Source organism: Aquarana catesbeiana, linkage group LG08 (assembly GCF_042186555.1).
Source record: "Aquarana catesbeiana isolate 2022-GZ linkage group LG08, ASM4218655v1, whole genome shotgun sequence".
NCBI lineage: Eukaryota > Metazoa > Chordata > Amphibia > Anura > Ranidae > Aquarana > Aquarana catesbeiana.
The window spans coordinates 98,454,892-98,481,669 of NC_133331.1; the positions used below are offsets into that span (position 1 = coordinate 98,454,892).

At 43.1% G+C, this 26,778-nt stretch overlaps 1 protein-coding gene across 3 annotated transcripts in view; it reads right to left on the bottom strand.

Annotated features, from left to right (window-relative positions):
* The window catches only part of LOC141105952 (natural killer cells antigen CD94-like), a 95,276-nt gene that overhangs the window by 11,726 nt on the left and 56,772 nt on the right, over positions 1-26,778 (bottom strand). For all 3 annotated transcript variants that reach the window (XM_073596190.1, XM_073596188.1, XM_073596189.1), the window contains 2 exons: positions 13,213-13,364; positions 5,740-5,852 (listed from right to left, as the gene is read on the bottom strand). In XM_073596190.1, the coding sequence (XP_073452291.1) occupies positions 5,740-5,852; positions 13,213-13,364 (265 nt within the window). The remainder of the gene's footprint in view (positions 1-5,739; positions 5,853-13,212; positions 13,365-26,778) is intronic.

Sequence of the window (26,778 nt, forward strand, 5' to 3'; positions counted from 1 at the left end):
TGGTACCAGTTAAAAAAGTTAAAGTTACAAAAAAAAGTGTAAAAAAAACAAAAAAAGTAAAAAAAAAGAAAAAAACACAAAAAAATATATAAAATAAAAAAACCAAAAATAGTTGTTGTTTTATTGTTCTCTCTCTATTCTCTCTCTATTGTTCTGCATTCTATACTGCAATGTTTTATTGTTATGTTTTTATCATGTTTGCTTTATAGGTATGCAATTTTTTTATACTTTGTTTTTTTTATTGTTAACCACTTTTTTGTTTTCAGGTACGCCATTCAGCTGCAGAGCGGATTTATTTATCTTGACAGCAACAGCGTTTGCTCCCACGATATATAAAGCCGTGACTCCAGCGCTGTCGGAGGTGATTTCACCACCACAGTTACATACTTCAGCATATATGCCGAAGCATGGGGGCAGCAGTGGGTGGAGGAGCGGTTTGCTCCTGCCTTTTGCGGGAGGATGCCCCCATGCTTCGGCATATATATTTTTTAGGTAGGCACAGGTTGCGTTAAATGTTTTATTTTTTACTATGTTTTTTTTGTATTTTGCTTTGCAGGTATGGTATTACTGTTATACTGTAATGTTACTTTGTTTTTTTGTTAACCATCATTTGCTTAGCAGGTACGCCATTCAGTTGCAGCATGGATTTATTTATCTTGACAGCAACAGCGTTTGCTCCCACGATACATAAAGCTGTGACTCCAGCGCTGTCGGAGGTGATTTCACCACCACAGTTACATACTTCAGCATATATGCCGAAGCGTGGGGGCAGCAGTGGGTGGAGGAGCGATTTTGCTCCTGCCTTTTGTGGGAGGATGCCCCCATGCTTCGGCATATATATTTTTTAGGTAGGCACAGGTTGCGTTAAATGTTTTATTTTTTTACTATGTTTTTTTTGTATTTTGCTTTGCAGGTATGGTAAGTATTACTGTTATACTGTAATGTTACTTTGTTTTTTAGTTAACCATCATTTGCTTAGCAGGTACGCCATTCAGTTGCAGCACGGATTTATTTATCTTGACAGCAACAGCGTTTGCTCCCACGATACATAAAGCCGTGACTCCAGCGCTGTCGGAGGTGATTTCACCACCACAGTTACATACTTCAGCATATATGCCGAAGCGTGGGGGCAGCAGTGGGTGGAGGAGCGATTTGCTCCTGCCTTTTGCGGGAGGATGCCCCCATGCTTCGGCATATATATACGGTGCATGTATGCCCATCATTAGAAGTGGGTGGATGAAGGGAGGTATTCTAATGGTGGGCATACCCACCGATCAATATCTTTTTTTCGTTCAGCCCACAGGCTGCATGAAAAAAAAGTTTACAATGTATGCCCAACAAGGACCAGCAACGTACTGGTATGTTGCTGGACTTTGAGTGGTTATACCAGAATGATGCCTGCAGGTTTAGGTATCATCTTGGTATCATTCTTTTCAGCCAGTGGTCGGCTTTCTTGTAAAAGCAATCCTAGCGGCTAATTAGCCTCTAGACTGCTTTTACAAGCAGTGGGAGGGAATGCCCCCCCCCCACCGTCTTCCATGTTTTTCTCTGGCTCTCCTGTCCCAACAGGGAACTTGAGAATGCAGCCGGTGATTCAGCCAGCTGACCATAGAGCTGATCAGAGACCAGAATGGCTCCAAACATCTCTATGGCCTAAGAAACCGGAAGCTACGAGCATTTCATGACTTAGATTTCGCCGGATGTAAACAGCGCCATTGGGAAATTGGGAAAGCATTTTATCACACCGATCTTGGTGTGGTCAGATGCTTTGAGGGCAGAGGAGAAATCTAGGGTCTAATAGACCCCAATTTTTTCTAAAAAGAGTACCTGTCACTACCTATTGTTATCATAGGGGATATTTACATTCCCTGAGATAACAATAAAAATGATTAAAAAATAAATAAAAATGAAAGGAACAGTTTAAAAATAAGATAAAAAAGCAAAAAAAAATTAAAAAAAAAAAAAAAAAAAAAAAAAAAGCACCCCTGCCCCTCCCCTGCTCTCGCACAAAGGCGAACGCAAGCGTCGGTCTGGCGTCAAATGTAAACAGCAATTGCACCATGCATGTGAGGTATCACCGCGAAGGTCAGATCGAGGGCAGTAATTTTAGCAGTAGACTTCCTCTGTAAATCTAAAGTGGTAACCTGTAAAGGCTTTTAAAGGCTTTTAAAAATGTATTTCGTTTGTCGCCACTGCACGTTTGTGCGCAATTTTAAAGCATGTCATGTTTGGTATCCATGTACTCGGCCTAAGATCATCTTTTTTTATTTCATCAAACATTTTGACAAAATAGTGTGTTTTAGTGTATTAAAATTTAAAAAAGTGTGTTTTTCCCCAAAAAATGCGTTTGAAAAATCGCTGCGCAAATACTGTGTGAAAAAAAAAAAATTAAACACCCACCATTTTAATCTGTAGGGCATTTGCTTTAAAAAAATATATAATGTGTGGGGGTTCAAAGTAATTTTTTTGCAAAAAAAAAATAATTTTTTCATGTAAACAAAAAGTGTCAGAAAGGGCTTTGTCTTCAAGTGGTTAGAAGAGTGGGTGATGTGTGACATAAGCTTCTAAATGTTGTGCATAAAATGCCAGGACAGTTCAAAACCCCCCCAAATGACCCCATTTTGGAAAGTAGACACCCCAAGCTATTTGCTGAGAGGCATGTCGAGTCCATGGAATATTTTATATTTTGACACAAGTTGCGGGAAAAAGACAAATTTTTTTTTTTTTTTTTTTTTTTTTTGCACAAAGTTGTCACTAAATGATATATTGCTCAAACATGCCATGGGAATATGTGAAATTACACCCCAAAATACATTCTGTTGCTTCTCCTGAGTACGGGGATACCACATGTGTGAGACTTTTTGGGAGCCTAGCCGCGTACGGGACCCCGAAAACCAAGCCCCGCCTTCAGGCTTTCTAAGGGCGTAAATTTTTGATTTCACTCTTCACTGCCTATCACAGTTTCGGAGGCCATGGAATGCCCAGATGGCACAAACCCCCCCCAAATGACCCCATTTTGGAAAATAGACACCCAAAGCTATTTGCTGAGAGGTATAGTGAGTATTTTGCAGACCTCACTTTTTGTCACAAACTTTTGAAAATTGAAAAAAGAAAAAAAAAATAAGTTTTTCTTGTCTTTCTTCATTTTCAAAAACAAATGAGAGCTGCAAAATACTCACCATGCCTCTCAGCAAATAGCTTGGGGTGTCTACTTTCCAAAATGGGGTCATTTGGGGGGGGGTTTGTGCCATCTGGGCATTCCATGGCCTTCAAAACTGTGATAGGTAGTGAGGAGTAAAATCAAAAATGTATGCCCTTAGAAATCCTGAAGGCGGTGCTTGGTTTTCGGGGCCCCGTACGCGGCTAGGCTCCCAAAAAGTCCCACACATGTGGTATCCCCGTACTCAGGAGAAGCAGCAGAATGTATTTTGGGGTGTAATTCCACATATGCCCATGGCATGTTTGAACAATATATCATGTAGTGACAACTTTGTGCAAAAAAAAAAAAAAAAAATTGTCACTTTCCCGCAACTTGTGTCAAAATATAAAATATTCCATGGACTCAACATGCCTCTCAGCAAATAGCTTGGGGTGTCTACTTTCCAAAATGGGGTCAATTGGGGGGGGGGTTGTGCCATCTGGGCATTTTATGGCCTTCAAAAATGTGATAGGTAGTGAGGAGTGAAATTACAACTTTACGGCCTTAGAAATCCTGAAGGCGGTGCTGGGTTTTCGGGGCCCCGTACGCAGCTAGGCTCCCAAAAAGTCCCACACATGTGGTATCCCCGTACTCAGGAGAATCAGCAGAATGTATTTTGGGGTGAAATTCCACATATGCCCATGGCCTGTGTGAGCAATATATCATTTAGTGACAACTTTGTGCAAAAAAAAAAAAAAATTCTCACATTCCCGCAACTTGTGTCAAAAAATAAAATATTCCATGGACTCAACATGCCTCTCAGCAAATAGCTTGGGGTGTCTACTTTCCAAAATGGGGTCATTTGGGGGGGTTTTGTGCCATCTTGGCATTTTATGGCCTTCAAAACTGTGATAGGTAGTGAGGAGTGAAATCAAAAATTTATGCCCTTAGAAATCCTGAAGGCGGTGCTTGGTTTTCGGGGCCCCGTACGCGGCTAGGCTCCCAAAAAGTCCCACACATGTGGTATCCCCGTACTCAGGAGAAGCAGCAGAATATATTTTGGGGTGCAATTCCACATATGCCCATGGCATGTTTGAGCAATATATCATTTAGTGACAACTTTGTGCAAAAAAAAAAAAAAAAAAAAAATTGTCACTTTCCCGCAACTTGTGTCAAAATATAAAATATTCCATGGACTCAACATGCCTCTCAGCAAATAGCTTGGGGTGTCTACTTTCCAAAATGGGGTCATTTGGGGGGGTTTTGTGCCATCTTGGCATTTTATGGCCTTCAAAACTCTGATAGGTAGTGAGGAGTGAAATAAAAAATTTATGCCCTTAGAAATCCTAAAGGCGGTGATTGGTTTTCGGGGCCCCATACGCGGCTAGGCTCCCAAAAAGTCCCACACATGTGGTATCCCCATACTCAGGAGAAGCAGCTAAATGTATTTTGGGGTACAATTCCACATATGCCCATGGCCTGTGTGAGCAATATATCATTTAGTGACAACTTTGTGCAAAAAAAAAAAAAATTGTCACATTCCCACAACTTGTGTCAAAAAATAAAATATTCCATGGACTCAACATACCTCTCAGCAAATAGCTTGGGGTGTCTACTTTCCAAAATGGGGTCATTTGGGGGGGGTTTGTGCCATCTTGGCATTTTATGGCCTTCAAAACTGTGATAGGTAGTGAGGAGTGTAATCAAAAATATATGCCCTTAGAAATCCTGAAGGCGGTGCTTGGTTTCGGGGCCCCGTACGCGGCTAGGCTCCCAAAAAGTCCCACACATGTGGTATCCCCGTACTCAGGAGAAGCAGCTGAATGTATTTTGGGGTGTAATTCCACATATGCCCATGGCCTGTGTGAGCAATATATCATTTAGTGGAAACTTTTTGTAAATTTTTTTTTTTTTTTTGTCATTATTCAATCACCTGGGACAAAAAAAATAAATATTCAATGGGTTCAACATGCCTCTCAGCAATTTCCTTGGGGTGTCTACTTTCCAAAATGGGGTCATTTGGGGGGGTTTTGTACTGCCCTGCCATTTTAGCACCTCAAGAAATGACATAGGCAGTCATAAACTAAAAGCTGTGTAAATTAGAGAAAATGTACCCTAGTTTGTAGGCGCTATAACTTTTGCGCAAACCAATGAATATACGCTTATTGACTTTTTTTTTACCAAAGACATGTGGCCGAATACATTTTGGCCTAAATGTATGACTAAAATTGAGTTTATTGGATTTTTTTTATAACAAAAAGTAGAAAATATCATTTTTTTTCAAAATTTTCGGTCTTTTTCCGTTTATAGCGCAAAAAATAAAAATGGCAGAGGTGATCAAATACCATCAAAAGAAAGCTCTATTTGTGGGAAGAAAAGGACGCAAATTTCGTTTGGGTACACCATTGCATGACCGCGCAATTAGCAGTTAAAGCGACGCAGTGCCAAATTGTAAAAAGTGCTCTGGTCAGGAAGGGGGTAAATCCTTCCGGGGCTGAAGTGGTTAAAAGCCTGACACATTTGCAAAAATGCAGATATTTAATTTCAAACAGCTATTAGAGATATAAGCTAAAGTAGATCATTGTTTAAAACATACTCACCTAATATCAACACAAGATCCACAATTTTCCCAAACCCACTTCTCTGTGTTCATTTCAAAATGATAACCAATCCAGTAATTCTTTATGTTTTCTGTTTGATTTTCTATATATATCTGTCCATTAGAAATATATTAAAATGCATTAAAAAAAATATCTTTAAAGTTGACCTATACCATAATTATAGGAATGCACCAATACCACTTTTTTTTATCAACGAGTACGAGTACAGATACTTTTTTTAAGTACTCGCCGATACCAGTTACCGATACCTTTTTCCGGCATTTAGGGAGATCAAGAAGAGGAGGAGGAGGAGGGGATGGGGGTTTCCATCATGTATCAGTGTGCTGTGTAATATTACCATTTGGAAGCGATGAAGAAACACAGCACTCCCAACACTCAGCACTGTTGTCCCCATAGCTAGGAGGACAATGCTGTCATCCTATGTCCTCATCCTCCTCCAGTCCCATCTCCTCCATCCCACGTCCACCTTGTCCTGCAGTCCATACAACATGTTTGAGTGCAGGAATAAGTAACATAAAATTAGGGTATTGAGTGCAGGAGTCGGGATGAGAGTGGGATGTGGGTATAGGAAGAGAGAGAGAGACAAAGGGGTGGGAGAGAACAAGATGACAGTAAAAGGAAGAGAGAAAAGGGGAAAGAGTGTGGGGGGAGAGAGGGCAAAGAGAGAGGGAGAGAAAGGTGAGATTCTCTATGGCACTACAAATCCCAGCATGGCAGAATTCCATTCCTCAGCTCACATAGCACAAGGAAATGTTCAACAAAGGGGTCATTACAGCCTCAGAGTGCCCCAAAAGAGCAGGTGTCCCCATCAGAGTGACCGCCTAGAGCAGGTGTCTCCATCAGAGTGACCCCATAGAGCAGGTGCCCCCATTAGAGTGACCCTATACAGCAGGTGTCCCCATCAGAGTGACCCCATACAGCAGGTGCCCCTATCAAAGTGACCCCATACAACAGGTGTCTCCATCAGAGTGGCCCCATAGGACAGGTTTCCCCATCAGAGTGTCCCCATAGAGCAGGTGTCCCCATCAGAGTGACTTCATAGAGCAGGTGTCCCCATCAGGGTGACCCCATACAGCAGGAGCCCCCATAAGAGTGACCCCATACAACAGGTGTCCCCATCAGAGTGCCCCCATAGAGCAGGTGTCCCTATCAAAGAAAAGGTGTCCCCATCAGATTGCTCCAAAAAATTTTATGTCCCCGTCAGAGTGCTCCAAAAGAGCAGGTGTCCCCCTCAGAGTGTCCCCATAGAGCAGGTGTCCCCATCAGAGTAACCCCATCAGAGAGTAGCTGTCCCCATCAAAGTGCCCCTATCAGAGAGTAGGTGTCCCCATCAGAGTGACCCAATTAGATTGCCCCTTTTAGAGTGCCCTCCATCAGAGTGCCCTCCATCAGAGTGCCCTCCATCAGAGTGCCCCCATCAGAGTGTCCCCATCAGAGTGTCCCCATCAGAGTGTCCCCCCCATTAGAGTGTCCCCATCAGAGTTGTGAGCCATCACAAGGTAGAAAAGTGTACCTGGATAAGTCCTTTCAGGCAGGAAGGCAGGGGGCAGGAGCAGGAGCTTGAAGAAGAAGCGTGCTGCAGGGGGCAGAAGCTGGATGGAGGAACTTGCTGAAGAGGGCAGGGTGCACAGATTATGTCATTGGTTGCTATGACTATGGAAGTCCTAGCAGCCAATGACAGTAGTGCAGCGGGAATTTAGCGCATCAGATTGGCGGGCACGGTCTGCCATTTAAATAGCGCTTCATGGGTAAAATCATAAGTCATATAAAGTACGTCTAAACTGGTAGATAGATGAAAAATAGCTTATTGCACTGAGAAGATGAACAATCCCTGCACAGTTCTTTATAGGATTGCGGGATGTAAAAACAAATGCAGCAGTCATACAGCATAAAGCATCAAAATAAGAATACGTTTAAAATGTTTTTTTTTTAAAAAAGCAAAGCGGTACCACACAGAAAAACTGGGTAGGGGGATGGTAGTATAGTCCAGGTTGCTTGCTGGTAAGATGTAAAAAGTAAACTACCTGACCCATATGGAGAACGGTGACAGCCCGGTGGAGAGGAGATGATACCCAGCCCGATGGCAGCACACAGGAGACTTGGTCTGCAATTTGGAAAACTGCACCTGCAAGAAGACACTCTGCTGGCTGCTGGTGAGGAGCTGTGGCAAAATGCCAGATGTAAACACTGTACTCCACGCTGGAATAGTGGAGCCAGGAGAACCAAGCAAAGCCACGAGATCTGGGCATGCTGGTGATGTCAACCAGCTGCGTCCGGATATGGAGAGATGCAAGCCTCGTTTTGGGGTGGTGAACCGCAAGCTTTGGTTGCCGTTGTTCTGCCGAGAAAGTTCCGCTCGGCGGATAAGGACCCCCCTCTGCCTGCGCAGTAGGATCCGGCGGAAATAGCCGAAGGAGAATAGCTGAAAATCAGCTGTACACAGAGCCTGTAAGAGGGCCTCTCGTGGGCTCGCTTCGCTCGCCACGCTTCGGGCACGGCCTCGTTTCGCTCGGCTCTTTTAGATTCCCCCTCTAGGTCCACTTGGATGGTGGGGAAGGAACCTGGACCCAGGGCGCAGGCGCCGTGTACAGCTGATTGAAAAGTTTGAGCTTCGGCTATCTCCGGCGGCTGACAGTAGTTCGTACTGCGCAGGCGCTGCGCCTGCGCAGTACGGGGGGGGGGGAACTTATCCGCCGAGGGAACTTTCTCGGCAAAACACCGTGACTGACATGTTTTCGCACGCATGCTCTTTGTCAAAGTCACGGAGTAATGGCAACAGCAGTATTTAAATTCATTGAAAAGGAAGGGGTGGGGGCAAGGGTAGCCAGCCTGGAATATACTGTTAACCCCTCTCAACCCTATAACCAGCAATATACACTATACCAAGTGCTTTTGAGCCTCAGTCACACTCATGTATTAAATAAATATAGTATTGACTGGGAAGCACATATCATTTGTATATACTCTGTACTCACATTTTTATTGAAATTGTTACATAAATAATGAATTAAAACATAAGTAATCAATATATATTATAACAGTATATATTCCGTATATGGTAATAAAAATAAGTAAATATAACAATAAATAATAAAAAAACAAAAAAAACACAAAAATAAAAATGCAAAAAATACAAAAAATAAATAAAATTTAAATTTAAAACTACACGTGTCTATACACATGGTAGATGAAAAGTATTACTGCTGAAAGAAGGTGTTACTAGAATAAGAGCAAAATAACTTACTATAAGAAAATCAATAGAGCTTGAGAAAGAGAACATGAAAATGCCATAAAGGTAAATGTAATGTGTCAAGACTAAATATATACAGTATATATATATATATATATATATATATATATATATATATATAATATATATATATATATATATATATATATATATATATATATAATGTGTATATGTATATATAGATATAGAACTTGATATTCATAGTATCATGTGATCATGCCACATGGGGCTTTCTTTTGTTGCAACATATTAAAGATCTTAGCAAAAAAAAAAACGCCAGTTGCTCTGCACATGCCTTAACCACTTTCCTTGGGATACCATCTGGACCAGCTGATTTCGTTGAATTTACAATTTTAAATGCCCCTTTCAACACGTGTTCCTGAACCATAAGTTTGAAAGTACCCTGTTCCAATGAAGGTTCTGCATTGCACTGTGGTAAGGCCATTTTGAAACATGTAAAATGCTTATTCAACTCCTCAGGTAATATAACACATTCATTTACTCCTATTACACTTTCCACACTGTAGTTGGTGGATATATTGTATTCCCCTCCATCCCTCTCGCATGTTTTATTTCTTTACAATATTCCTCAATTTTCACCTCATGTGCTATTTTGCTTCTCTTAGGCCTCTCTTTAAAGGAGTTGTAAACCCTCCAGGTTTTTCACCTTAATGCATTCTATGCATTAAGGTGAAAAACCTCCTGTGATGCAGCAGCCACCCAGAGCCCCCCTTTTGCTTACCTAAACCCAGTCTTTCCAGCGACGGGGATGAGCACACCAGCTCCAGCCGGTGTCTCAGGTCCTGATTGGATAGATTAATAGCAGCGCAGTTATTGGCTCCTGCTGCTGTCAATCAAATCCAATGACGTTGGAGCCGGGGGGGGGGGCAGGGGGGCGAGTCCTGTGTCAATGGACACAGCAGCATGGACATGGGAGTGAGCTCACACGAGTGCCCCGAGGGAAAGCGGCTCCCCAACAGGGCACTCGAGAAGAGGAGGAGCCAGGAGGGGCACTGAGGGACCCAGAAGAGGAGGATTGGGGCCACTCTGTGCAAAACCAACTGCACAGAAAAGGTAAATATGACATGCTTTTTGTTTTTTTTTTTTAAACCAAACCTTTACATATCCTTTAAGTTTGTGTTTGCAGCATTATATTCTACAATGTCCCCATTCCTAAAGGCATTATTTCTCTCTCTAGGAAGATGTTGCACTTCTTTAGTCTTCCAGGGTTTCTGATCTGAGTAGATCTTAACATGTTTTTCTTCCGTGATATTGTCTACGCAAAACTTTATATAACTCAGTACCGAGTCTGAGTACAAATATAAATCATGATGCTCAAACACACCCCAGTCTGTTTTTTCAAAGTGGTCTTGTAATTGTGAAAGGGCACCATCTGGCCAAGTTCTAATTTCCTTATATTTTGGGCTTAATCTCTGTATGGTATTAGGAATAAAGAGAAGTGATCCGACTGACCCAAATGGGACAGTGGAATGGCTATATAAGCTTGTTTAAAGTGGTAGTAAACTCCACATTTTCATTGTTTTTTTTCATAATTATCAGTCAGCTGTGGCACCTGCAGGCCTCTTTTAAGGAAAATTGCAGGGTCTGCATCCCTTCAGCCGTGATTTCCTATTGAAAGTATCTCACCAAAAGTAAAATTTTTGTTGCAGGGGATGCCGGAAATCTGACTTGTGTCATAGTGCAGACTTCTGGGAAAATCAGTGAGCCAATCATAAAAGCAGGAAATTATGTTTCCGGGGGGGGGGGGCGTTCTGTACACACTCTGTGTACAGAACACCTCCAGGTAACCATATTGCATTGCATTTGCATTTTCGGTAATTTTTAAAAACATTCAATTACAATATGATTTGTGTCGCAATTGTACACGCTATATTATTTCTTCTTTATTTGCCTCCCCCCAACCCCCCATTAAAGTGGAGTTACCCTTTAGCTGTAGGTTAAATTAATATCTCTTAAATATTCAAAAGAAGGCAAAAAAAGCTCAAAGAAAATAGGTCCTTTCTAGCTTAAGCAGCACTCAAAAAAAAAAAAATCAATTAAAAATAAATAAAAATCAATAGGAAATGCATGTGAAAAAATAGCACTTTTAAAATTATAAAAATTGTGACAGTCCAGGTGCTGGGTAATTTCTCATATCAGCTGAAGTGATGTTACACCGTCACCACACCATGTGATTCCACTCCCTATAGGAATTGCACTCACCAGATTCAGTCGCCTTAGTGAATAAATCCAGCTTTAATCTCAGCAAATAAAGGACATCAGGGTGGGAATTCAGTAACGATCAACCTGACAGGTGAATGGCTTCCTGATACTTAACAATTCCAGACTGAACACACCCGCAATCCTCTTATTCAGCTCAAGCATATAGAAGGAAAGGAATCCTCATAGTGTGAAACTGCAAACTTTCATTATCCCAAAAACACCCGACTCTTAAGCTATTGCACTTGCACAAAATTATATTTAAAACAGCATTCAGGTAAATGATATACTACTGGTGATAGCAGTTCCGATAATCTCACCACTTCAAAGAAGAGCAGGTCGCTTGTGGTGGTTACCGGGAGAGACTCGGAACCGTTCACCAATGCAGCAAGCCATGTGGTCTCCCCTAAATGCGTTTCAACATTTGTCTTTGTCAATAGGCAGGGCCCACACGGTGTGGTCTTGCAAATTTATAACCCTCCCCTGATAAAGATTAACCCCTTCTACGTTTTAGTGCCCGATCCTTCATGGCTCCCACCGTAGAATGATCAATCTCAAATTCAGTACATCTCATTCGTAATATAACTCAAAGCCACTTCATTGTAGCATGAAGTGATGGCAGCAAACACATATACCAGAAAACAAGCAGCTCCCTGCTTGTACCTAAACACCCGGTTGTAAGCTCCCATTCCTGAGCTCATCCGAAAGCCTGCACACACAGACAGAGAGAATCATATCGGTGTGTGCTCAACATAAACATTGCATTTAAAACACTGTCAGTTAACACACAATGTTACTCTGCTCAATGTCCGTTGTTATATAACAATTCCCCCTGATAGGCCGTCTCAATAATAATATTGACATATTAAACTGTCTGCTGACACAATGAATTAAATTGTATCATTGCAGAACCGGGACATAAATAGCTAATAAGATCCCAATAAAACCTTAATCAGCAGGTGATTAAAAAGCATTCTAAACAACTATATAGTAATAACTATAGTGAATAAATAAATTATTAGCATTAAAAACATTGGTCTCTCCACCGAACATAGTTTAATAGGGGTGACCAAATGAAGCTTTTCTACATAGAGGGATATATTATTAGAGAGTATATGGTAAACCCCAAAGTGGGAAATTTTATGTAAAAAATGAGAAATAAAAAAATGTATAAATATATAATAAAATATGTTAAATAATAAAAGATAAGGTCAAAGTTAATTCCGCTTTCCATTATAAAGGACGGTGAAGCGACTCAACATTCATATATTTCTATATTTGTAGCAAAAGGATTATTGAAGCAGTTATTGAACTCGTATGATTAAAATTAATCATCAGTTTGTTTTAAAATAACTTAATCCGGATACAGTGCAGGACCAAAATTGTTTCCAGTTACCGGTAAGCAGCCTCAAATTACTGTCCATTTGAATACACAATAGTCTAATAGTCTTTATATACACAATAGTCTAATATTTATAAAAAGGACTAAGTATAAAACACCTCAACAAGCTATTTAAAATTGGCGTAGCCTCTTATCTAACGTAATAGCCCCTCTAGTAGCACAAAACACAAACTGTGTCCTGGGAGCACGGACTTTAAATTCGCTTGATTGAAGTCTCCTGCCACAACAAGGACTGCATCAGGATAACCATGCTGGTATTTTCCTATCACCTTAAATAGTTTATACAGGGCTACTGCAATATTCGCATCAGGTGGAATATATACTGCAATAATAATCACCACCACTAATCTCAATAACTGATAGAATGATGATAGAAAACAACATATATTGATTAAATAATTGAAACATATTTCTGGTCACAAAGTAAGAGTTCTATAATACATTGAGGATTCATTTACTCTTTTCTGGACTGCTAATGCTGTGATTTGTGGGATTTGGCAAGTAGACGTTTTAATATCATTATATTTTACAGATAGGCTAATACCTTATGTAGATAGTTGTGAATAATAAATATACATACCACCTGCTCTTCATACTCGAAGGTCAGAAGATGAGAATTCCTTGCAATGCAAATATTGCGACTATTATTCCATGTTTCACATTTTTGAGAAGAAGGAATTAAGTAGCAGTTATCTTGAAACAAATGCCAACCAGTAGGACATAATCTGCATTCTGAAATTAGAGATTTAACAATACAAAAATCTATTTTTTTCTGTTTTTATTGGGTAGAATATTTAAATACTTACATTGTTTAGTTTGAAATGATTAATTTGTGTCAGTAAGAATAACCATCAAGACAGAGTTATGGCCTAGTCAAATTATTATCTGACCTCATTCAGCATGTCTTCCTATTCTTACCTGCTAATTATAAAAGTATATGTAAACCCTAACAATGAACTTCTCTTATTTGCTTTTGGTCTTCTAAATATACCATTATAAATATTTTTCTTATTTCTTTTATTAATGGCACATCAACAGTTATTTTTCTGCACTTATAGATTGTTTAAAAGTATAAAACGTGGGAGTGTGCAAACATTCCAGATACAGGTATGTACCATTTGTTTTTTACATTTTGCCTTGACATATGCTTTAAGTGCGGTAACATATGACAACCAAATTTCACACATGAACAGTAATGTGATTAGTAATATATATATACAGTAGGCCCATAAATTGCTATAATTTGCAGTATACATAAATAAGGTCAGCTGATGTAATGACTTTTTTGGCATGATATTATTTGTTTTTTATAGATTCAGTACTGCAGTAAAGTGGAACTGAACTCAAAAATGCAAATTTGCTATGCTGTAGAAAACTTTAGAACTGTTAATTGTGTCTAAGCAGCAACCCCAAAAAACGACCTTTAATTCTTCAATTTCTCTTCTTAGTATGTCTTCAAATGCACTTCCTAGTATGTGAATGTGCCCAGGCACTTCAGACCTACAACCTCATAGCTGTATATCTGTATTGCATAGCTCCCAACTGTCCTTGATTTGGAGGGACTGTCCCTGATTTGGAACAATGTCCCTCTGTTCATCTTTCCTCCTCATTTGTCCCTCATTTTGGTCTGATCTATATAGTTGTATATAAAATTTACTATGTATCTTTCAAAAAAGTGTTTCCCAGTGCTAAACCTTTCATTTGATTTCTAAATTGCTGCATTTGTAAATGTCAAAAGCCAATATAAAGGAATAGTAGTGGTAAAAAAGCACTTGTGGGTTTAACAGTTTTTATTTGTATACTTCTTCTTTAGGAGGGCATGACAGGGGGTGTGTCCTATACCTACATACTTTTGCTAATAGGTGTCCCTCCTTCCCATCTCAAAAAGTTGGGAGGTATGGTATTGTGAAATCTAAGGCACTGCTACCTCTGACTGTTAATCTCACAAGATTTGGTAATGTCGTTTTTGTGCTGTCCCTTGTTCCCCTTGCTGGAGACACTGACATGAGGCAGCAAACCCCTGCCTCTACCAAGATGGCTGCACCCACACAGAGGCACAGGGCAGGCCATGGCAACAGGCATTGTTTTCCTTTGTCATACATTTGGAACCCACACAGAAAGTAGGTCTGCAAAATCCCATTGATTTTAATTGAGGAGAAAACATGGCAGTTCAGAAGTTGCATTTGACCTGCATTGCATTGTGCTGTGTCTCTTTGGATGCAGCACGTCCTATTAATGTGAACTGCAGGCAAAACAGAAAAAACACAATCCGAATGACTATGAATCTGCTGCAGAGAGACCACAGCCGATACGGGAATACTGGAGACTTTGTCTTCTACTTTTTTACTCGGCCTGCCCTTTCTTGGGCTCAGTTTCTAGAGTTCAGTCACTCCTAAAGTGCAGAATACTCTGTGTGCATTGCAATATTATTAAAAAAAACAGAAAAAAAAGGGAAATCTAGGATGGAAAAAGACCCGGGGATCCTTGTAGATAATAGGCTCAGCAATGGCATGCAATGACAAGCTGCTGCTAACAAAACAGAATATTGGCATGCATTAAAAAGGGGATTAACTCCAGGGATAAAACGATAATTCTCCTGCTCTACAAGACTCTGGTCCAGCCGCACCTAGAGTATGCTGTCCAGTTCTGGCACCAGTCCTCAGGAACGATGTACTGGAAATGGAGCAAGTACAAAGAAGGGCAACAAAACTAATAAAGGGTCTGGAGGATATTAGTTATGAGGAAAGGTTGTGAGCACTGAACTTATTCTCTCTGAAGAAGAGACACTTGAGAGGGGATATGATTTCAATTCACAAATACCATACTGGTGATCCCACAATAGGGATAAAACTTTTTCGCAGAAGGGATTTTAACAAGACATGTGGCCACTCATTAAAATTAGAGGAAAAAAGATTTAACCTTAAACTACGTAGAGGGTTCTTTACTGTAAGAGCGGCAAGGATGTAGAATTCCCTTTCACAGGCTGTGGTCTTAGTGAGGAGCATCGATGGTTTCAAGAAACTATTAAATAAGCACCTGAATGACCGCAACATACAGGGATATACAAAAACAAAAATTGTCACAAAGTCAAACTGCAACAGCCCGAAGTAAAAAACTGAATGATTTAATAAAGGCAGTTTATAAAAACAGTCCCACGGAAACACAGTACTAGAATACTATTGTAAGGAACTAAATATAAGACAGACTGTCCATCGAGCAACAATAATCCAAAACGGGAGATCCATCCAACTACATGGTTCCAAACTGTGATGAGTTGAGGAGGGGGAAGGAAAGGGGAGGGGGGAACCCAGGTGTGAAGGCACTCAGGAGACCCGCAGGATCCCCGCTGGATGTGGGGTACGATCCCTGGAAGGATGACTCACCGTCTCCGGAATGCCGTTCTGTGTGTGTGGCGTGGGGGGAGACAACGGCTAGCCGAGGCTCCGTGGCGATGGGCGATGACGTCAGCCCAGCTGGGAGGCCGTTCCAAGGAGGGAAGGGCTCGGCTTCTCACAGGGAAGCTGCTGGAGTGTCAGCTGGTAAACACTGAGCCGCCGACTTGCCGGTCTGTGTCCCCTCAGAGATGAAACGCCTCTGTGTTAAATGGTGTCACTCAGGGGATGCAGCAGTGCAAAGTGAATAAAAAGAAGCCAGGGAAGGGAATAAAGGAGCCAGCAAAAAATGATGAAAGCCGCTGCTGCTAGGTAATGTGGAGGTCCCAAGAGTAGATGGATGGATGGATGGATGGTCAACGTGGCATATTGCTGGACTGGACCACTGTGGAAAGGTTGCCTTGACGACGCGTTTCGCGCATCAGCGCTTTGTCATAGTCAAGGTGGAGGCAACTAACAGGGTTTAAGTAAAACATATTAAATAAAGTGGAGGGAAAAAAGGGGAGGGGGAAGGGGGGGAATGGGGAGGGAAAAAACAAAAATTAGGGTGGGAGTGGTTAACCCATTGCGATACAAAAAAGGAGGATTATATCTCCGATATTAACCCCTTGTTGCTCGGGGGACTCACAATAGAAACCGTGGCCATTTCAAAAAGACATCCATTGACAGTTAAAATCAACTAAAATACAATAAAACAATATCTTTATAACACACAAAACAAACAGACTCTACACAAAACTGCATGTCTCCAGTTCCTCATTTAACCCCTTTGGGGCAAGTGAGTCAAACATATATATCCAGAAGACTTCCCGTTTGCACAGCAAGGAGAATCTCTTATTACTGGTTAATGTTCCTTTGGGAATAGTTTCAATCACAAAAACTTCTAAATGTCCAATATCCTTGCTGTGGAAGCGAAGAAAATGCCAGGGAACACTGTGTTCATCGCTCCCCTTAGAAATAAGTCTACGATGGTCGCCCACTCTAGTACGTAATGCACGGATGGTCCGACCTACGTAGAGGAGCCCACAAGGACACCGTAGAATGCAAATTACGAAATCTGTAGAGAAAGTAATAAATTGCCTGATTTCATAATTTTTACCTAAGTTGGTTGTAATTATCTTAGTACCATGGGCAATAAATTGACATGTGAGACATCCCCTTTTTTTGCACTGAAATATACCTTTTCTGTCGTCAAACTATGACCTAATGTCAAAGGGGAGTTGGTTGATTTATTTAATATTTTGCTGGGTGCTAGTAGATTTTTTACAGTACGAGCTTTGCGAAATGTAACCTGTGGAACCTCAGGTAATACCGGAGCTAAACGTTGATCCAATAATAGAATGTTATAATGTTTTTTTATAATTCTAGATATAGACTTAAAACGATCATTAATAGTAGAAACTAATCTGACCGTCTGGTTTGTTTCTAGTTCCTCTCTTAGGACTTTATCCTTCGAGGGGGGATTCATATTGAACAAAAAGGCATCACTGATGAGATCACATGGATATCCCTTCTCTTCGAATTTCTTTTTCATCGTGGCCCCTTGTTCAACATAATCCTCCAGAATAGGGATGAGCTTCGAGTTTGAGTCGAACTCATGTTCGACTCGAACATTGGCTGTTCGCAAGTTCACCGAACAGCGAACAATTTGGGGTGTTCGCGGCAAATTCGAATGCCGCGGAACACCCTTTAAAAGTCTATGGGAGAAATCAAAAGTGCTAATTTTAAAGGCTAATATGCAAGTTATTGTCATAAAAAGTGTTTGGGGACCTGGGTCCTGCCCCAGGGGACATGGATCAATGCAAAAAAAAGTTTTAAAAACGGCAGTTTTTTCAGGAGCAGTGATTTTAATAATGCTTAAAGTCAATCAATAAAAGTGTAATATCCCTTTAAATTTCCTACCTGGGGGGTGTCTATAGTGTGCCTGTAAAGGGGCGCATGTTTCCTGTGTTTAGAACAGTCTGACAGCAAAATGACATTTTGAAGGAAAAAACTAATTTAAAACTACCCGCGGCTATTGCATTGCCGACAATACACATAGAAGTTCATTGATAAAAACGGCATGGGAATTCCCCAAAGGGGAACCCCGAACCAAAATTAAAAAAAAAAATAACGTGGGAGTCCCCCTAAATTCCATACCAGGCCCTTCAGGTCTGGTATGGATATTAAGGGGAACCCCGGCCAAAATTTAAAAAAAAAAATGACGTGGGGTTCCCCCTAAATTCCATACCAGACCCTTCAGGTCTGGTATGGATTTTAAGGGGAACCCCGCGCCAAAAAAAAAAAAAAAACGGCGTGGGGTCCCCCCAGAAATCCATACCAGACCCTTATCCGAGCACGCAACCTGGCAGGCCGCAGGAAAAGAGGGGGGGACGAGAGTGCGGCCCCCCTCCCTCCTGAACCGTACCAGGCCACATGCCCTCAACATTGGGAGGGTGCTTTGGGGTAGCCCCCCAAAACACCTTGTCCCCATGTTGATGAGGACAAGGGCCTCATCCCCACAACCCTGGCCGGTGGTTGTGGGGGTCTGCGGGCGGGGGGCTTATCGGAATCTGGAAGCCCCCTTTAACAAGGTGACCCCCAGATCCCGGCCCCCCCCCCTGTGTGAAATGGTATGTACCCCTACCATTTCACGAAAAAAGTGTCAAAAATGTTAAAAATGACAAGAGACAGTTTTTGACAATTCCTTTATTTAAATGCTTCTTCTTTCTTCTATCTTCCTTCATCTTCTGGTTCTTCTGGTTCTTCTGGTTCTTCTGGCTCTTCTGGTTCTTCCTCCGGCGTTCTCGTCCAGCATCTCCTCCGCGGCGTCTTCTATCTTCTTCTCCTCGGGCCGCTCCGCACCCATGGCATGGGGGGGAGGCTCCCGCTCTTCTCTTCTTCTCTTCTTCTTTTCTTCTCTTCTTCTCTTCTTCATTTTCTTCTCCGGGCCGCTCCGCAATCCATGCTGGCATGGAGGGAGGCTCCCGCTGTGTGACGGCGCTCCTCGTCTGACAGTTCTTAAATAACGGGGGGGGGCGGGGCCACCCGGTGACCCCGCCCCCTCTGACGCACGGTGACTTGACGGGACTTCCCTGTGACGTCACGGGGAATGCCACAGGGAAGTCCCGTCAAGTCACCGTGCGTCAGAGTGGGGCGGGGTCACCGGGTGGCCCCCCCCCGTTATTTAAGAACTGTCAGACGAGGAGCGCCGTCACACAGCGGGAGCCTCCCTCCATGCCAGCATAGATTGCGGAGCGGCCCGGAGAAGAAAATGAAGAAGAGAAGAAGAGAAGAAAAGAAGAAGAGAAGAGCGGGAGCCTCCCCCCCATGCCATGGGTGCGGAGCGGCCCGAGGAGAAGAAGACAGAAGACGCCCCGGAGGAGATGCTGGACGAGAACGCCGGAGGAAGAACCAGAAGAGCCAGAAGAACCAGAAGATGAAGGAAGATAGAAGAAAGAAGAAGCATTTAAATAAAGGAATTGTCAAAAACTGTCTCTTGTCATTTTTAACATTTTTTACACTTTTTTCGTGAAATGGTAGGGGTACTTATGTACCCCCTTACCATTTCACACAGGGGGGGGCCGGGATCTGGGGGTCACCTTGTTAAAGGGGGCTTCCAGATTCCGATAAGCCCCCCGCCCGCAGACCCCCACAACCACCGGCCAGGGTTGTGGGGATGAGGCCCTTGTCCTCATCAACATGGGGACAAGGTGTTTTGGGGGGCTACCCCAAAGCACCCTCCCAATGTTGAGGGCATGTGGCCTGGTACGGTTCAGGAGGGAGGTGGGGCCGCACTCTCGTCCCCCCCTCTTTTCCTGCAGCCTGCCAGGTTGCGTGCTCGGATAAGGGTCTGGTATGGATTTTTGGGGGGACCCCACGCCGTTTTTTTTTTTTTTTTTTGGCGCGGGGTTCCCCTTAAAATCCATACCAGACCTGAAGGGTCTGGTATGGAATTTAGGGGGAACCCCACGTCATTTTTTTTTTTTTTAATTTTGGCCGGGGTTCCCCTTAATATCCATACCAGACCTGAAGGGCCTGGTATGGAATTTAGGAGGACTCCCACGTCATTTTTTTTTTTTAATTTTGGTTCGGGGTTCCCCTTTGGGGAATTCCCATGCCGTTTTTATCAATGAACTTCTATGTGTATTGTCGGCAATGCAATAGCCGCGGGTAGTTTTAAATGAGTTTTTTCCTTCAAAATGTCATTTTGCTGTCAGACTGTTCTAAACACAGGAAACATGCGCCCCTTTACAGGCATACTATAGACACCCCCCAGGTACGAAATTTAAAGGGATATTACACTTTTATTGTTTGACTTTAAGCATTATTAAAATCACTGCTCCTGAAAAAACGGCCGTTTTTAAAACTTTTTTTTGCATTGATCCATGTCCCCTGGGGCAGGACCCAGGTCCCCAAACACTTTTTATGACAATAACTTGCATATAAGCCTTTAAAATTAGCACTTTTGATTATTCATGTTCGTGTCCCATAGACTTTAACGGTGTTCGCATGTTCGAACGAACTTTTTTCCTGTTCGCATGTTCTGGTGCGAACCGAACAGGGGGGTGTTCGGCTCATCCCTACTCCAGAACAATTACGTCTCAGTCTATTAAATTGGCAACTAGGGATATTACTTTTCCATGACAGGTGATGGCAACTGCTAAAATAAAGATAAGAAATGCCACTAGTTGGCTTGACATAGTTTTTTGTAATAATCCTAGTCGTGAGCCAATACTAGGTCCAAGAATACAAGTTCGTAGGGATCCAATACATGAGTAAAAGACAGACCATGGGGGAGTTGGAATTACAATGGGCCACAAAGGAGGAAAACAGCTCCGGGCCCCCACTCCATATGAGCACAATGTCATCGATGTACCGCCCAAAATAGACAATGTGCTCAGTGAATGGGTTGTTGGCCCAGATACTGTCCTCCTCCCAGAGGCCCATGATGAGGTTGGCATAAACCGGAGCAAAATTTGCTCCCATAGCGGTTCCCCTACGTTGTAAATAAAATTGATCACAAAAAGTAAAATAATTATGTTTAAGACAAAATTCCGTGGCCTGAACCAAAAATTGTGATTGCAAGGAATTAAAATCTCCACTTTTATTTAAAAAGTGTTGTACGGCTCTCAAGCCTACTTTGTGGGGTATAGAAGTATAGAGGGAAGACACATCAAGGGATGCCCATCAATATCCCTCTTCCCATGTGTAATTTTGAAGGGCTTTGATCACTTCGTTAGAGTCCTTGATGTACTACGGTAATTGACACACAAGGGGCTGTAGACAAAAGTCAATGTATATAGAGAGACCATCGCTGAAGCTATTGGTGCTGGCCACAATGGGTCTACCTGGAGGGTCGACCAGTGATTTGTGGACCTTCGGGAGGTGGTAGAAATAAGGGGTGCTACACTCAGATGGTAATAAAAATTGTCTTTCTTTATTAGTGAGCACTCCATTTTGCCATGCCTCCTGTACCAGCAACCTTAGTTCCAATTGAAAGTCCGGTAGAGGGTCAAACTGTAATTTCAAGTATGTATTAGTATCCGCTAGCAGCTGACTTGCCTCTTTAATATAATCAGCTCGATTTTGTACCACCAAGCTACCCCCTTATCCGCCTGCCTAATAGTGATGTTGGTATTGGCCATTAGATTTTTAAGGGCCAGATTCTCCCCTTTGCTCAGGTTCTGATATTTCTGAATCTTAGATCTATCACAAAGTAGCAGAAGATCTTTATACACAGCTTGATAATAGGTTTCTATATAGGGGCCTTTCGAATTGGTAGGAAAAAAAGTTGATTTAGGTCTAAAGGGGGTATGCATCACTTGTGGTTCTAAACCAGCAGTGGGAACATAACCCTCTATATGGCCCTCGGCCCATAGATCCTCAAGGGCCTGTATTGCATCTTCATCAAGTTCCGTGGGAGGTATAATCTCTGGTGTCTGGGCCAGTGTGGGATTGAGCTCCTTCCTACTTTTTTTATGAATGGCCAGTGGATTGGGAGTATAGTGGCGTTTTAACGTTAAGGAGCGTACGAAGCGATGTAGATCTTTAAATAGACCAAATTTGTTTGGGCCTATAGAAGGAGAAAAGCCCAAACCCTTCTGGAGTAAAAGCTCTTCAGAGGGAGTAAGGGTGTGGGAGGACAGATTGTATATTTTTATTGTACTGTCCCCTGTATTGGTTCTGACCTCTCTTTCTTATTTACTCTTCCTAGTGGTTCCTCCTCTTCGTCCTCTTCTAGTTTTCTTTTTTCTTGGATGGCTCCCTTTGGAGGGAAAAACTGAAAATTTTGGCTATTCGGAGACGATATTTGGGAATTGGTATTCTGTAAGTTATGATCGTCGACATTGTTCTGAGATTTGGGCCTGGCTCCCAATAGAATATAGTCTTCTAAATCACGGGACAGAGGACTATAGCTATTCTGAATGGGTATATTGTAGGCCAGTTGAGGTTGGGTGGTGGGTGGTGAAACGAAAGCAACCTCATGCCTTACTATAGATGGAATGAGTGGTGCCATCAGGGAGGAGGAGGATACAAGGTGGAAGGATTCAGGTCAAGAATAGTGGTAATCAGTATAGTTTCCCCCTGAGTCACTGGCTTCGATGCTGGAACACTGAGACTGGTCGGTTTTGAAACAACCCTGTCTGGCAGATGTTGACTTATTTTGGGGATAGGTAACGGATACTTGGATTTTTTAGGGTTGTATTTTGTTGGCTTGGTATTCTTGGATTTGGATTTATTTGTAGCTTTTGTTTGGGATGTATGTATTACTGTTTCATTGGCCCCCTGTTTATGGCGTCCTGAACAATGACCTCTTTCTCTTGCTGTTGTGCTATTTCTAATTTCCTTTCTCTTTGAGAAATAAGAATCTTAATCCATTTAATTGTACAAAACTCTGCCAAAGACCTCCATTCCTTATGGAGGTCTTCGTCCAAGAAGCTGCATTGCTTCTTGATACGGAGTCCTCTAGGGGTAATACCTAATTCTATATATTTTTTAAAATACCTAATTCTATATATTCCCCCCCCCGAGTTAACACATGCTAAATGTATATTATATGTTACATATCACATGTTATGGTTTAACTCCCCAGGTGTCCAACTACTGGCGCTGGGATATTGTTGTTGTTTTTATACAGGGATATACAATGTAATACTGACATATAATCACACACATAGGTTGGACTTGATGGGCTTGTGTCTTTTTTCAACCTCACCTACTATGTAACTATGTAGGTAGCACACAACAAAGGTACAACACTGTAGGTCAGGAGATTTGTACTCTTAAAAAGTACAAGGGTGTCAATTTAGCTTGTTCACAGCTGCACCCCCACAAATACAGAACAATTGATTAATGCACCATTAACCACTTGACATCTGCGCTATGGCCGAATAACGGCCACAGCGCGGACCTGAATTCCCGGGAGGCCGTCATACGATGGCCTCCCCTATGCGAGCGCGCTGTGATCACCGAGTCACTGAGACTCGGGTGATCACTGATCCAAGTAAGGGGCCCTTCCTGGCCCCTTACCATGTGATCAGCTGTCAGCCAATGACAGCTGATCACATGATGTAAACAAAAGATCGGTAATCGTTTTTTTTTTCTACTCACGCTGCCAGCGTGAGTAGAAAAAAAAGCCGATCACCGGCTCAGATGTGAGGGACATCGGTCCCGAAGTGGAAGAGGCACATCTGCCTCATCAGTGCCACCTAATAGTGCCACCTAACAGTGCCCACAGTGCCACCTAACAGTGCCCACAAGTGCCACCCATCAGTACCCACAAGTGCCACCTATCAATGCCCACAAGTGCCAGCTATCAATGCCCACCAGTAGTGCCAATCAGTGCCACCTAGCAATGCTGCCTATCAGTGTAACTGATCAGTGCCAATCACTGCCACCCATCAGTGCCCATCACGGCCACCTATCAGTGCCCATCACTGCCGCCTCATCAGCGTACATCAATGAAGGAGAAAAATTACCTGTTTTAAATTTTTTATAACAAAATATAAAAAAAAAAACATTTTTTTTTTTTAATTCAGGTTTTTACATTTTTTTAACAAAAAGTAAAAACTGCAGAGGTGATCAAATACCACAAAAAGAAAGCTCTATTTGTGGTGAAAAAATGATAAAAATTTCATATGAGAGTGCGCATGCGCGAGAGCTCCGTGATGGCCGCCTAAGCCCGGAGCTTCGCACCACCCCGGACCGACGAGCGGCATAACCCCGGTCTTAGCAGGCGGAGGACCCACACAAGCACCACCCCCGCTTGCGGAACAGCGGGGGAACACGGTGAGATGGCAGGCGCACAAGCGCGCCGAGATTTGGGCCCGCAATTCGCAGCGGTGGCGGCGGACGGGTGCACCAAGATGGCCGCCGACGGGGACACAGCTAGGCCTCACCCAGCCACACAGTACAAAGGGACGGAGCAACGTCCCATACTCACCCCCCCGACCCTGACCTATGCCCAGGCAGCTCAGGGAGGCCCCAACATGCTTCATACTGCGCATCAGGGCATGCACCAGCACCAAGCCTCACAGGGAGCCCACAGAGAGACACCCAGCGGTGAGCAGGGGGAAGATGGCGCTTCTCCCTCAGGCATATCCCCTCATCTCCACTCATCTGCAGGCACCCCACCTGGATACTCATTTAAGGATATCTCTGCTATCCAAGAAGATCTCTTCTCCAAATTCTCTGCTCTTTTAGAAAAGGGCCTGGCCAATACAGCTTCCCAGATCACTAATGCAATCAAATCGGACCTCTCTAACCTGGGTTCTAGGATGGAGGCTATGGAAGACAAAATTGACCACACAGTCGCCAGAACCAACCAGAATACCGCACACCTCCAATCAGTCCAAGAACAGCTAGAAACGGCCCTATCAAGAATTGATGAACTCGAGAACAGGTCCAGGAGGTATAACTTCCGAATAAGAGGCCTCCCTGAGTCTTTTACGGATATCCCCCTCACGGTGCAGGACTTTATCTCAGAACTTATTTCCAACATCCCGCCGTATAGGCTAGAGCTGGATAGGGCGCACAGAGCCCTGGGACCCCCGAGGAAGGACGGGTCCTCAAGGGACATAATAGTAAAACCGCACTTCTACGCGGTCAAAGAGGAGGTAATGAGACAATCTCGTCTGAAGCCCAAGCTCCAACATCAGGGTCACCAAATTCAGGTCTTTGCTGACCTAGCTCAATCCACCATACAAAAAAGACGCACCCTCAAACCCCTCCTTTCAGTTTTGACGGAACGAGACATCAAATACCGCTGGACATTCCCCTTTGCAGTAAAGTTTTCCTTACAAGGCAATACCTACGCTTTCTCCAACCTCCCGGAAGGTGAGAGACTTTTCCTCTCCCTCAAGCTGATCTCCCAGGAAGCCCCCATGGAACTCTCCTCATCCTCATCGAGCTCATCCAAACGCCCCCCTCCAGGCAGCCCAGTTTCCCCTCTCTGGATCAAGGGCCCTTCCAAGAGGAGCAAGGACGGCAGACCCCCATAACGGGGATTGAAGGTCCCCTTCTTTTACACCCAGACCTTCCACGGTCTTTCCTGTTCGGGACTGCTCCCCTCCTTTGATTGAGCTAATGCTCTTCCTTCCAATCCCACGGCCCAATCGGGCTTCTGTTACAGGTCATTCCATCTCCTTTACAGAATGGACACCGCCTGCTGTTCAGGCTTTCCGAAGTGAATCATCTACGGAGAACAGCTCCAGAGTTCCCTTTGCCTTTTAGAAGCGGGAGAGAGATCTCTTTTCAATCCGATCTGAGATTTAGAACACTGAGACTTCAGTTCTTCATAGCACTCAGTAACCAATTTTCTTTTCTGATCCAGGCTTAGGGTTGTAGGTAGCTTAGAGCTGGTGGCCACTCTTTTTCTACTTTATTTAATTTTGTGTTGATAGCTCCCCCTGATTCCTTTTTATAGTCTTCGCGAATGTTTATATAGTTCTACGATTGCAGTACCATATTGCACTTAATGAGATGAAGATCTTATACTACGTTATGCAAATTTGTTGTTAAAGTTACATTGAAGTATGGGTCCGGGGTGGTACCCTTGCGCCTCCTCTCACTTCAAGGGAAACCAATGTGTTCCCGCAGAGTGAGACTTCCCTCGCCCACTACGGACGAGGGAAGATTTAAAATGGAGTTCAAGCGGTCAGACACACCGCTACCCTCCGCGGGTCCTCCTAGAGGGCCCTTGTCATTATTGTTGTTGTTGTTTTTTTTGTCTACTTGTCTCTCCTTCTTCCCTCCACTTTTTCTCACCACCTTTTTCTCTCCTAGCTGGCGGTCTGGGGATGCCCCGGTTCCTCCCGCACTCAGTTATAGCACGGACCAGCTCCCCTTCACATCCTCTATGATTACACTCCAACACGAGGTAAGTGGCTGCTGGGCCGGTGATCACTCTCCCCTCTGTTCCCATGGCTGATTTAGTGTCTAAGGGTCTAGATCTCAGGGTGGCCTCTCACAATGCTCAGGGGCTCAATTCTCCTAGGAGAAGAAGAATAGCTTTGGACCATTACAAATCCCTCAAACTAGATGTAGTACTCCTACAGGAGACACATTTCCCGATTCGGTACAGTCCCAAGTTCCTACACGCCTACTACCCATCTTTTTTTCTGGCCAACGCGCCAAACAAAACCAAAGGCGTAGCAGTACTTTTCTCTAAAAACAGTAAATTTAACCATATTTCTGATCTTAAAGACCCAGAGGGCAGGTTCATTCTTGTAAAGGGCACTCTGGAGGGAGTACTATACTCCATAATCTCTTAT